General features: G+C 45.4%; 1 protein-coding gene across 1 annotated transcript in view; it reads right to left on the reverse strand.

Annotated features, from left to right (window-relative positions):
* CIMIP2B (ciliary microtubule inner protein 2B) overlaps positions 1–6,406 on the reverse strand; it is a 64,038-nt gene extending 57,632 nt beyond the window's left edge. The window contains exon 1 of the mRNA XM_082243816.1: positions 6,274–6,406. Coding sequence (XP_082099942.1) covers positions 6,274–6,341 — 68 coding nt within the window. The 5' untranslated portion in view covers positions 6,342–6,406. The remainder of the gene's footprint in view (positions 1–6,273) is intronic.
* Between the last annotated feature and the right edge of the window lie 7,554 nt (positions 6,407–13,960).

Genomic DNA, 13,960 nt, shown 5'->3' on the forward strand with positions numbered 1-13,960 from the left:
AGAGAGTGTTGCTGTCCGTACTGGCCCAGCTCCTTAGCCCCTCTTCTCACCATCCTAAATAACATTTAAGGGAGTTGCTGGTGGAGGAGTGAAGGGGAATACTACAGAGGGTCAGTTCTTAGCCTGCTGGGGCTGCTGACATCACATCCAAAATGACGGGAAACCAACAGCAGTGTCATAAATTCAGTCCTGTGTCCTGTTCACACTACCGCTGTTATATTTGAAGGAGCCCTCACAGTTCTTATCTTGGTCTACAGAACAATCCTCCCCTTGTTTTTGAAATAAGGAGAGGGGGGAGGGATTTAGTAGCTTAACAAAATACAACTTGCCAGGGCTGACACCATTGTTTAGCTATTTCTGAGTTGTCAGGCCAAAACATTAGGAATTCGAAGCTGAATGCATTTCCGGCAGGTCAACAGATATTCTTCTACACCTGCAGGGTCTTTAATGGGATAAAACATGGGGTGTGCATGGATTGCAGAGATGTACTGCATATGTTTTTTTTTAAAGCCATACTCTGGATAAAAATTCTCATTGAGTGCTATCAGTGTCAGTTCAGTCCTTTACCAAATCCGGTCTTCTTTTCCCAAACAGTGCCGCAGCCATTGCCCAGTTGAATTTCCGTAAGTTTGGTGGCAGCTCTGTCCACTCATTTCCCACTCCAGTATTCATGTAATATTTCCATAGTAGTTCATTTCTAACAGCAGTGGCGTTACACCACTTACATACCATTCCTATAGTAGTTGATTTGCAACAGCGGTGACGTCACACCGATCATGTAACATCACCATAGGAGTTCATTCCTAACAGCGGTGATGTCACACCGATCATGTAACATCCCCATAGGAGTTCATTCCTAACAGAGGTGACGTCACACCGATCATTTACCACTCCCACAGCGGTGGCACCATACCAGTCATGTAACATCCCCATAGTAATTCATTTCTAACAGTGATGGTGTCACACCGGTTATATAAGATCCCCATAGTAGTTCATTTCTAACAGGGGTGGCGTCACACTGGTCATCTACCACTCCCATAGAAGTTCATTGCTAATAGTGATGGTGTCACATATGGCGGTCATATAACATTCCCATAGCAGTTAATTTCTAACATCAGTGGCATCGCACTAATCATTTAAGATCCCCATAGTAGGTAATTTCTAAGGGAGTGGCGTCATACCGGTCATTTACCACTCCCATAGTAGTTCATTGTTAACAGGGGTGGTGTCACACCAGTGAAGTAACATCCCCATAGTAGTTGATTTCTAACATCAGTGGCATCGCATCAATCATATAAGATCCCCATAGTAGTTCATTTCTAACAGCAAGGTGTAACGCTGGTCATATAAGATCCCCATAGTAGTTCATTCCTAACAGCAGTGGCGTCATATCGGTCATCTACCACTCCCATAGAAGTTCATTTCTAACAGGGGTGGCGTTACACCAGTCAAGTAAAATCCCCACAGTAGTTCATTTCTAACATCGGTGGCATCGCACCGGTCATATAAGATCCCTAAAGTAGTTCATTTCATGAAACCAGAGGCTTAACTAGAACCTTCAGGGCCCCGGTACAAGAAACCATGAAGGGCCCCCCGGACCCCTGGTCAGGGCTCTTCCCTTCAAGCCTGGGGCTCTTCCCACTGATCCTGGGGCCCTTTACTCTCATTGCGGGGCCCTTCATTACGGTCCCGCAGCGGGACCCTTTCACAAGTTCTGCAGTGGGCCCCCTTCCTGCCATCTTGGGGCCTCTCCATGGTGGTGGAATGCCAGGGCCCGGTCGCAAGTGTGACCTTTGCGTTCCTGGAAGTTCACCCACTGGTCTCAGTAGTTTTTATTTTTTTGGTATTTTAATTGTATTATTTTTTTTACATTTTATTTTATTTTTTCTACAATGTTACTGACTATGACTCTGTCCATTCAGAAAAGGAAGGAGCTGGTAAATTACATATTTACCGACCCCTTCCTGGTTCTCTATTGTGACACATCCCCTGCAGCAGCCGGCAGGAAAGGGGAGGGAGCATAGTGGGGGGGCGACCAGGGGAGCACATAGTTATATACAACTATTTTTTTTTTTTTCTAAATATCTTTTTTTATTTATACAGTCTGCACTTCCGGGCCGGGCCGCCTAGGCAGTTTCGTCATCAGATTTGCTAGGACTCCTGGGATGTCTGCATCATCTATCCTGGGAGTCTTTGAACCGCACTTGACTTCCTTCCAAGTTCTGTCTTGACTGACAGGTTGCCATAGCAACAGGACGGAAACTTTCCCCCTCAGCCATCGTCAACCTGTAAAAGACACAGTGCGCCGTGCTGCATCCTTACTGTGCAGGCGCGAGATCGGGACGTGCATGCTGGGTAGCCAGCTGCACGGAGTCCCGGAAGCAGGTAGGAGCGGGCTTTAGATGCCCACACTTATAATGGAGGCACAGAGGGGGATAATCGCAGCATGCTCAAGGTGCCACACAAAACTGGGGGCAGGGCCAAACAATGCTGGTCCATAAAGACATGGATGAGCGAGTTTGGGGAGGAGGAACTTGCCTGGCCTGCACCTCAACCCGATAGAACACCTTTGGGATGAATTAGAGCAGAGACTACAAGACAGGCCTTCTCGTCCAACATCAATGCCTGACTTCACAAATGCGCTTCTGGAAGAATGGTCAAACATTCCCATAGACACACTCCTAAACCTTGTGGACAGCCTTCCCAGAAGAGTTGAAGCTGTTATAGCTGCAAAGGTTGGGCCAACTCAATATTGAACCCTACGGACTAAGACTGGGATGCCATTAAACTTCATGTGCGTGTAAAGGCAGGCGTCCCAATAATATGGTAATATAGTGTATCTCTACGGCATTTTTTTACAAATAAGCAATTATCACGGTATATAGGCAATATACAGGCAATCGTTACAGCAGGGCTCGACAAACCCCAGTCGCCAGGTCGCATTGGCTACTAGAACTAGTGGCATGGGCTATCGTTACACTATGTGGGCAACAAACAGACAATTGTTTTAGTATGTAGGCAACAAATAGGCAATTGTTACAGTATGTGAGCAATAAACAAGCAATCGTTGTAGTATGTGGGCAATAAACAGGCAATCGTTACAGCAGGGCTCGACAAACCCCAGGCCCCAGGTGGCATTGGCAACTAGAAGTAGTGGCCTGGCACCTTGGCTACACTGCGGCAGGGGTCCCCTCCTCATGCGGCTCCCCCGCTCGGGGGGTGTGGACTAAGATGCCGCATCGGTTTGTAATTGAAGCCGCGGCTTTGCAGCCTGCTGGAGCGAGAAGCTTACATTGGGGAACTGGCGCCCTCTTGTGGTTGCCAGGGATGCAACAAGCAGTCACTGGTGGCGCTGAGGGTTTCCCCTGCCTGCTCTCATTGCCCGCCCATCTCTTTACAAAGAGAAGAGGTTGAAGGTGTTGCGGGCTTGCTCCGGCATTCTGTCCTTACCGGTGAGTGGACCGGGAGTGTGGGGCAGCTGTTTGGTACGGCCTCAGTTCCATTTACAACCCCACAAAGATGGAAACAGTTTTTTATTATTATTATTTAATTTAATTTAATGAAAATTAATTATTTTTTAAATTATTTTTTATTCTCTCCCTGTCATGCCACACAGCCGAAGGTCCCTTTCACATGGGTTGTCGGATCAGGTCTGCCTGTCAGTTTTTTTAGACCCTCCAGTCTCCTCTATGGAGTGGCGGATGTCCGCTGACAACCGCCGCCATCCGAAACAGACAGATGGTGGTCCTGTTTTCCATCCGTCCGGCGGATTGAACCAGATGGCATCGGATGGAAATGGGCAGACAGTCCATTTACGTCCGATTGCCCCACAGAGGAGAGTGGAACAGTGTCAGTGTTTGTTCTGCATAGCGGAGTGGACAGGACCTGTCATCTGCTTGCTCAGCGGGGATCAGCAGAGAAATCCCCACTGAGCAAGCGGATCCTGCTTAGCACAGGTGCCCGTGTGAAAGGGGCCCAAGGTGGCATGAGTTACTGGATCAATGGATCTCCTATCGCCCCCACCTTGCTGCACTGTCCTTACCTAGTGAGCCGCTGCCCATCACACCATCAAGCCAAGTACACACGGGCCGAATGCCGGGCAACATCAGCCGGTTCAATAAAAACTGGCCGCCAATCGGCCCGTGTGAATTGCAGGGCGGCCCAACAGAAGCCGGCCATTCGGCAGGCGCAAAAAAAAAAACTGGCTCCTAACTTTTATGGCTGGCTCCTAGATTTCAAGCAAATTTGTCAAGCCCTGCGTTTACAGTATGCGATCAACAAATAGGCAATCGTTACAGTATGTGGATAACAAACAGACAATTGTTGCAGTATGTGGACAATAAACAGGCAATCGTTACAATATGGTGGATGCAGTCTGTTTTGACCCCAGTTTTTTTCATATACAGGGATAGAGACCAATAGCATGACCTTTACAGGCCAATTGCCTCATATAAAGTCTCAATCTGTGTTTTACACTGCATCCGCCAAGGGATTGGAGGTGTATGCTTCTCAGCTGGTCGTTTTCAGTTTGTACCATCGCAACAACTTTAGAGTTTTGAGATACCAGACCAGTCATGGATGGAGGTGGGTTGGGGGAGGTTTGGGCTGCTCCCTCCCACCTGCCTCCTATCCATCCATTAGCAACCATGTGCTCCCAGAGTGGAGACACTCAAATTATAAAGTGTTAGGACTGCAGGTAACACAGGGTGCCGTGTAGTGACGCTGCAGCTTACACATGCATTTGCAAATGCGTGTCACCTAAACCCCTGTTCTTTATTTATATCATGAGACAGGTCTGCTTGGTTGGTGGCAGACTGGAGGGTGAGTACATCAGACTGGGGGCTGGCTGTCTTCCATGCACCTCTTTTAAATTCGTTTTTTCCGATACAGGGATGGAGACGCTGGGCATTACCTGCTGGTGTCTCACCTAAAGTCCCACATAGCCCACATTGTATATCATTACAGTATGTGGGCAACAAACAGACAATTGTTGCAGTATGCAAGCAACAAATAGGCAATCATTACAGTATGTGGGCAACAAACAAGCAATTGTTGCAGTATCTGGGCAACAAAAAATCACTTGTTGCAGTATGTGGGCATTGGGCAACAAAAAGACACTTGTTGCAGTATGTGGGCAACAAACAAGCAATCGTTGCAGTATCTGGGCAACAAACAGACAATTGTTGCAGTATGTGGGCAACAAACAAGCAATAGTTATAGTATGTGTGCAACAAACAGACTATCGTTGCAGTATGTGGGCAACAAACAAGCAATCGTTACAATATATGGACAATAAACAGACAATTGTTGCAGTATGTGAGCAACAAACAGTCAATCATTACGGTATGCGAGCAACAAATAGGCAATCATTACAGTATGTGGGCAACAAACAACCAACAGTTATAGTATGTTGGCAACAAACAGACAATTGTTGCAGTATGTAGGCAACAAATAGGCAATTGATACAGTATGTGGGCAAAAAACAAACAATTGTTACAGTATGCGGACATCAAACAAGCAAGTGTTGAGCAGTATGTGGGCAAAAAAAAAAAAAAAAACAGGCAATTGTTACAGTATGCGATAACAAACACACAATCGTTACAGTATGCGGGCAACAAACAGACAATCTTCAGGCTGCTGGAAAGTGGATTCTATCTGTCTGTCTGTCTGTCTGTCTGTCTGTCTGTCTGTCTGTCTGTCTGTCTGTCTATCTATCTATCTCAGTACTCCATTTGCTTCGATGTAGACTAAAGGCCCGTACACACGTACCGATCGTCGGCATACAAACGTCGGTGGACGAAGGATCTGCCGATTGTACGCGTGTTAGTATGGTGCCTCCGACAGCTGTCTGCGCACAATCCGCGGACAAAAGTCTTTCTTGCAAACATGAAAATTTTTGTATGCCGACACCAGAACGGACGATTGTTCGCCTGTCAGTACACAATTCGGCCGACAGACCGCAGATTTGCAAGACTGGGCATGCTCAGAAAATAGAAAACACAGGGAAAGTTAACCATTACATGACATCACTTCTGCAGTCGGCAGACAAAATTCTTGTGCTGTCCTTGTGCTGTCTTTGCACTTTTCAGCAGACACCGACATCCCGGGGAGAAAAGAGGAACATTTGTATGCCGACCATCGGTACGTGTGTACGGGGCTTAAGAATGTTTCTGTGTTACAATAGAGAGAGTAGAGATCTGTGGTATTGATAAATTGTATGATAGGACAGAGCAGGGGGTGAAGAAGTTGTGTCTGGCAGTGTGAGTTACTTACCCGGGGATATAATGGGGGTCTGGGGTCATCAGCATGGGGCTGATCTTGGGGGGGAAGGTGGCTGCCATGCTGCTGGGTCCCCCTCCCTGGTGTCACCGTCTTTGGTCCCTCTGTATCTGTGTGTGATGAGTTGTCAGGGACTTGTTGTGGGAGGAGAGGATGGGATCCAGGCAAACAAAGGAGGAGCTCGGTAACACAACACACCGTCTCCAGACACTGAGCCCAAACATCAGCTGCATTGGAAGTTGCCAATGTTGCTTTAATTGGTATATTTGCAGTCTCAGATTATGTGTTTGGTAAATATACAGATTGGTATATACATACATATACATATAGATTGGTATATACATACATATACATATAGATTGGTATATACATACATATACATATAGATTGGTATATACATACATATACATATACATATAGATTGGTATATACATACATATACATATAGATTGGTATATACATACATATATATAACTCCAAAGACATGCTGGTAGGTTAATTGGATCCTGTACAAAAAAAAAATTGGCCCTACTATGTATATGTATGTGAGTTAGGGACCTTAGATTGTAAGCTCCTTGAGGGCAAGGACTGATGTGAATGTGTAATGTATATGTAAAGCGCTGCGTAAATTGACAGCGCTATATAAGTACCTGAAATAATAATAATAATAATAATAATAATAATATATACACATACATATAGATTGGTATATACATACATATACATATAGATTGGTATATACATACATATACATATAGATTGGTATATACAGTCCCTGGCGGAGCACAGCACCTAGAAATGAAATTCATTTTACTTTGTAAAGCCAATATTTTAAAGCAATTTCCAGGCCATTTTATCACCGGGTCGAAGGTGAATCAGAAAAAAAAACACCACTAGAGGGAGCTGATGAGCAGAGGAGAAACATACTTATTTACTATGATCATCGGTGCCATCTAGTGCCCACATTTTATATTTTCCTGATTCAATTGATACTGTATGAATGAATAACATTCGACCTGGAGAGAACAAAGCCTAGCAACATACGCTTTTCCCCGCTCTAACCAAATACATTTACTGACGTTTCACAGGACAAAAAGCTCCAAAGTTTATTTTAATGGTTTTTATGGGACAAACATTGGTCTATACTCAGACAGAAAGGTTAAAAAAAAAATAAAGAAAAAATAAATACATAAATAAAACTTGATGGGTCAGTTGGTCTTTTTTTCTGCCACCCTCTATGTTACTATGTTTAAACCTACAGCTTTCATTAACCAGTTCTGGACCAGAAGGATTTTCCCCCTTAATGACCAGGCTATTTTTTGCAATTCGGCACTGCGTTACTTTAACAGACAATTGCGTGGTCGTGCGACGCTGCTGCTCTTGTCAACATCACTGGATAAAATAGGAGTCAGGTAAGTACGGGGGGGAGGGGGGACCTGAAAAAAGTTTGCACACTTTTTTTTATATTTAACCACTTGTCCTCCGGAAGATTTACCCCCCTTAATGAGCAGGCCATTTTTTGCGATTCGGCACTGCGTTACTTTAACTGATACAATTGTAATAAAATTGATGTCCTTTTTTTCCCCACAAACAGAGCTTTCTTTTGGTGATATTTGACCACCTGTGCGATTTTTATTTTATGCGCTATAAACCAAAAAAGAGCGACAATTCTGGAAAAAAAAAACAATATTTTACACATTCTGCTATATAACATCCCCCCCCCCCCCAAAAGAATGTAAAAATCTGATTTTTTTTTATCATTTTAGGGCAATTTGTTATCTGCTATATGTTTTTGTAAAAAAAAATTGCAATAAGCGTATTTTGATTGGTTTGTGCAAAAGTTATCACGTCTACTAACGAAATCATTTTTAGTTATTTATTTTTTTACTAGTAATGGCGGCGATCTGCGATTTTTTTTTTTTTTTTTTTTTTTTTTTTTTTTTTTTTTTTTAGTGGGACTGCGACATTGTGGCGGACAGATCGGACCCCTGACTGACATTTTTGACACTTTTGGGGGGACCAGTGACATTACTACAGTAATCAGTGCTAAAAATATGCACTGTCACTGTAATAATTACAATGGCAGGGAAGGGGGTTAACACCAGGGGGCGATCAAAGGGTTAAATGTCTGCCTAGGGGGTGTTTTCTAACTGTGGGGGAGGGGCTTATGGAATCCCCACACAGAAACCTGTGTTCCTAAATAGAAGGATCACAGGAGCTCTGTATTGATTCCTGAGAGAGGAACGGTCTAATGTGTTTACAACAGCAGACCGCCGTTCTCTCTCCATGGGGAGCGATCGCGACAATCGCAGCCGCCGGACCCACTCATCAGCTTCCCCGCTGGCGAATGGGCGTGCACGATCACTCCTGCACAGCGACGTACGGGTATGGCGTTTCGCGGGAACCTGCCGCCGTATATCTGCAGCGGCTGCTCAGGAAGTGGTTAAAGTATAACTAAAAGTAAACTTCTTTTTTTTTTTTTTAAGTTTTGTGTAGAGTGGGGGAGGGATTAGAGCCCCTGTCAGTTTTTATTGCTGTCTGTGTATAATCAGAGTTTTCCTGCACTGGACTGTACTGGAATGCTGCAAAACACTTAAAAACGCATTACAGCTTTCCAGTACAGTCCAGTGCAGGAAAAATTCAGCATGTTCTACTTTTTTTTTTTTTCTGGTACTGCAAGCACTGGTGTGAACTATGCCATTAAAAACCAGTTCCCACCACATGCAGTCCAGTCAGTTTTTTTTTTTCTGCATCAAAAACACATGGAAGGCAGGTTATATGGTTTAGCACTAGTATGGCACAGTACTGTGATACATGTTGGGTATCTATTTACTGGGCGTGACATCATCTTTCACATTATACCAAAAAATTGGGCTGATTTTACTGCTTACTTTTTTTATCCCAATTTCAAAGACCGCTGCGCAAGTACTGCGTGACAAACAAATATTGCAACGATCTCCATTTTATTCTCTAGGGTCTCTGCTAAAATAAATATATATATATATATAATATTTCTAAGTAATTTTCTAGCAAAAAAAATTACTGATTTTATCTTGTCAGAAATAGGCGCGGTCTTGGAGTGGTTAAAGTGATGCACAGGTTGAACGGGCATCTATACAGGCATGACATAGCTCCCAACTGTCCCGGATTTTGAGGGACTGTTCCTGATTTTGAGGTACTGTCCCGGATTTCAAGGCACTGTCCCTGATTTTGAGGTACTGTCCCAGATTTTGATGTAATGTCCCTGATTTCGAGGTACTGTCCCTGATTTCGACGTACTGTCCCGGATTTCAAGGGACTGTCCCTGATTTCAAGGTAGTGTCCCTGATTTCGAGGTAATGTCCCTGATTTCGAGGTACTAACCTGGATTTCGAGATACTGTCCCTGATTTCAAGGGACTGTCCCTGATTTCGAGGGACTGTCCCTGATTTTGAGGGACTGTCCCTGATTTTGAGGGACTGTCCCTGATTTCGAGGTACTGTCCCTGATTTCGAGGTACTGTCCCTGATTTCGAGGTACTGTCCCAGATTTAGAGGTACCGTCCCTGATTTCGAGGTACTGTCCCTGATTTCGAGGTACTGTCCCTGATTTCGAGGTACTGTCCCTGATTTCAAGATACTGTCAATGATTTTGAGGGACTGTCCCGGATTTTGAGGTACTGTCCCTGATTTCGAGGGACTGTCCCTGGTTTCGAGGTACCGTCCCTGATTTCGAGGGACTGTCCCTGATTTCGAGGGACTGTCCCTGATTTCAAGGTACTGTCCTTGTTTTCTAGGTACTGTCCCTGATTTTGAGGTACTGTCCCTGATTTTGAGGTACTGTCCCTGATTTTGAGGTACTGTCCCTGATTTCGAGGTAATGTCCCGGATTTCAAGGTACTGTCCTTGTTTTCGAGGTACTGTCCCTGATTTTGAGGTACTGTCCCTGATTTCGAGGTACCGTCCCTGATTTTGAGGTATTGTCCCTGATTTCGAGGGACTGCCCCTGATTTGGAACAATGTCCCTCTGTCCCTCTTTCCTCCTCATTTGACCCTCATGTTGGTCTGATCTATATAGTTGTATATAAAATACATTACTTATCTTCGATAAAGTATTTCCCAGTGCTAAACCAATATACTGTTTATATTCTATATCGCTGCATTTTACATTTCAGTATAAAGGAAAAGTAGTGGTAAAAAAAAGCACTTGTGGGTTTAACTGGTAATTTTTTTTGTATAATTTTCCTTTTAAGGGGGCGTGGCCAATGGTGTGTGTCCTATGCCTACATACTTTTGCTAATAGGTGTCCCTCGTTTCCATCTTAAAAAGTTGAGAGGCGTGGAATGATCCACCGTTGTCACCAGAGGCTGACTGGCATCTTTCCGCCCAGGGGGGCAAGTGCAGTCCAGAGGCCCATGGTGCAGCGACTCAGCCCCCCCTCCCACTCTCCCTCTTCCCAGCCTCCTCCTGACCATCATTCCAGGTTGAAGCTCCGCTCCAGGTACTCTCTACTCACCATCTGAATGCGGTTTCCAAACCTGGCCAGCATGGGGCAGTTGGAGGGAGCTGGGACAGCTCAGTTGGGGCTGGCCAGGGGAGGAGACTCTCCAGTGGGGCATGGAACCGGCTTCTGCTCCGGCACAGTTCACCATCCATGCTGGGGGGGGGGGGGGGGCTGCCTTTGTCCTTGTCTTCATCCCGCACTCAGTAGGTCAGCGGTGGGGACTTTTTACTTGGACTTTTTACAGGACATCAGAGTGGCCCGGGGGGCAATTGCCCCCCTGCCCCCTGGCCCAGTCCTCCCCTGGTTGTCACTTTCAGGACCCCCACCCTGAGAAAGGCCATGCAGTCACTCCCGGAGTGTGTGTAGATAGGAAGTGACTGCAAAGTGGCTGCAGGAGATCCACAGCATTGAGGAAAGGTGAAAACAAGAATCTTAACCCCTTCTGGACTGCCCCACGCAGATACACTGGGGCAGGGCGGTCCTCCTGCACAAAATCATGCACCTGTATGTCGGCCGGCGACCCGCTCCTGCTGTGATTGGACACAGCAGGAGCCAATCAGCGGGTCTGCTGGGACCCACCAATTGTTCTCAGGAGAGGCAGAACCAATGTCTGCCTAAGTAAACAAGGCAGATCGCCGCTCTGTCAGAGGGGAAGATGGAGATCTCGTGTTTCTGCTAAGCAGGAACACGGATCTCTGTTTTTTCCAGTTAGGCTCCTCCCCCACACAGTTAGAAAGCACTCCCTAGGAAAGAGATATGTAAACTGTGGCCCTCCAGCTGTTGCAAAACTACAAGTCCCATCATGCCTCTGCCTCTGGGTGTAATGCTTGTGGCTGTCAGAGACTTGCTAAGCCTCATGGGACTTGTAGTTCTACAACATCTGGAGGGCCACAGTTTGCATATCCCTGACCTAGGAGCACACTTAACCCTTTGATCACCCCTGATGTTAACCCCTTCCTTGTCAGTCTCGGTATTACAGTGACAGTGCATATTTTTAGCACTGATCACAGTATTGGTATCACTGGTCCCCAAAAAGTGTCAGTTGGGTGACAGTTGTTCTCTCTGGAATCAAGACAGAGCTCCTGTGTTCCTCCTGTTTAGGAACACAGGTCTCTGTGTTGATTTCACAAGCCCATCCCCCACACAGTTAGAAAACACCCCCTAGGCTCACATTTAACCCTTTGATAGCTCCTGGGTTAACCCCTTCCCTGCCAGTGTCGTTATTACAGTAACAGTGCATATTTTTAGCACTGATCCCTGTATTGGTGTCACTGGTTCCCAAAAAGTGTCAAAAGTGTCAGTTAGGTGTCAGATTGGCCATCGCAATATCGAAGTCCTGCTAATAAATAGCAGATCACCGCCATTACTAGTAATAAATAAATAAATAAATAAAAATTCTATAAAAATATCCCCTAGTTTTTAGATGCGATAACTTTTGCGCAAACCAATCAAAATACGCTTATTGGGATTTATTTATTTTTTTATCAAAAATATGTAGCAGAATACAAATTGGCCAAAAATTATGAAGAAATTTGATTTTTAAGAAGAGCTCTATTTATCAGGGGAAAAAAAGGACATTGATTGTATTTGGGTACAGCGTCGCACGACCGCGCAATTGTCATTTAAAGTAATGAAGTGCTGTATCGCCAAAAAATGTCCTGGTCATTAAGGGGGGTAAATCTTCCAGAGCTTAAGTGGTTGATCATACAGTACAGGGGAGTTTAGGGACTGTGTGGTCTGTACTGTACCCCAAGCTATGGAATTTACAGAACACACACAGGCAACCTATCCATACACCATGAGATGTCCAAAGACAATAAATACATGGATGGGCAACAACCAGGCAAATGGAACTGTGCCAATAGGCCCAAAATGACAGGGGGGGGGGGGGTCTTCAAACTTTCTAAACCGAGGGCCAGTTTATTGTCCCTTAGACTTTAGGGGGGCTGATCTGGGACCAATGGGAGCAGTAAAGGTCCTGGGGTCAGAGGGGAAAAACAGTGCCCCATCCTTGGTGTCAGTGGGGAGAATTGTGCCCCATTGTTGGTATCATTGGGAGAAAGGATGCCCCATCATTGGCACCATTGGACCATTGGAAGAAATTATGCCCCTTCTAGGGGGGAGGAGTTGTACCCCATCGTTGGCATAATTGGACCCAATTGTTTGTATTATTGGGAGGAATTATGCCCCATCATTGGCATCATTGGACCGAAATGTTGGTATCATTGGGAGGAATTATGCCCCTTGTAGGTGGGAGGAGTTCTGCCCCATCGTTGGTGTCATTTGAAAGAATTGTGCCCCATCGTTGGTGTCATTTGAAAGAGTTGTGCCCCATCGTTGGTGTCATTGGGAGAAGTTATGCCCCATCATTGGCATCACTGGACCCAATCATTGGTGTTTTTGGAAGGAATTATGCCCCTTGTGGTGGGAGGAGTTGTACCCCATCATTGGTATCATTGGGAAGAATTGTGGCCCATCATTGGCCTCATTGGACCCAATTGTTGGTGTTATTGGGAGGAATTATGCCCCTTGTAGGTGGGAGGAGTTGTGCCCCATCATTGGTGTCATTGGAAAGAGTTGTGCCCCATCATTGGTGTCATTGGGAGGAGTTGTACCCCATCATTAGTATCACTGGGAGGAAATGTGCCCCATCGTTGGTATCATTGTGAGGAATTGTGCCCCTTCACTGGTCTCAGTGGGGGGAATTATGCCCATTGTTGGTATCCGTGGATTAAATAGTGCCCCAAGGGCCGGAAAAAACAATCAGAAGGCCACATCTGGCCCCTGGGCCACAGTTTGGAGACCACTTCTATAGTCAAATCTCTTTCAGATAACAGTTGTCTCGTGGGCAGATTCACCGCTGGATCACTTTTAGAAGCAGAGGGAGGGGTCTGGTCTGTGATTGCCTGACCACCAGGTCCTGGTCAAACTCAGATGCCAGCTATGCTGGTGGGAATTCCCAACAGGCTTTAAAGGTTGGTGCTATGACTCCTTCATAGAATTTGAGATGTAAGACGTGTTTGAGGTATCCAATTACATCCCTTTCTGAAGCAATAGTGGGTTTGAATCCACGTACGTGGGTTGGCATACTCGGTGTAGAAATCAAAGAGGTCAGTAACCCATGCTCCATGCTACAGTTAGAGAAGACAGAGAAAAATTTCTCCCTTTTGTATACCGCAAAAAACTGTGCCGAAAGAGA

The sequence above is a fragment of the Pelophylax lessonae genome, assembly GCF_965119305.1.
Source record: "Pelophylax lessonae genome assembly, chromosome: 1".
Lineage (NCBI taxonomy): Eukaryota > Metazoa > Chordata > Amphibia > Anura > Ranidae > Pelophylax > Pelophylax lessonae.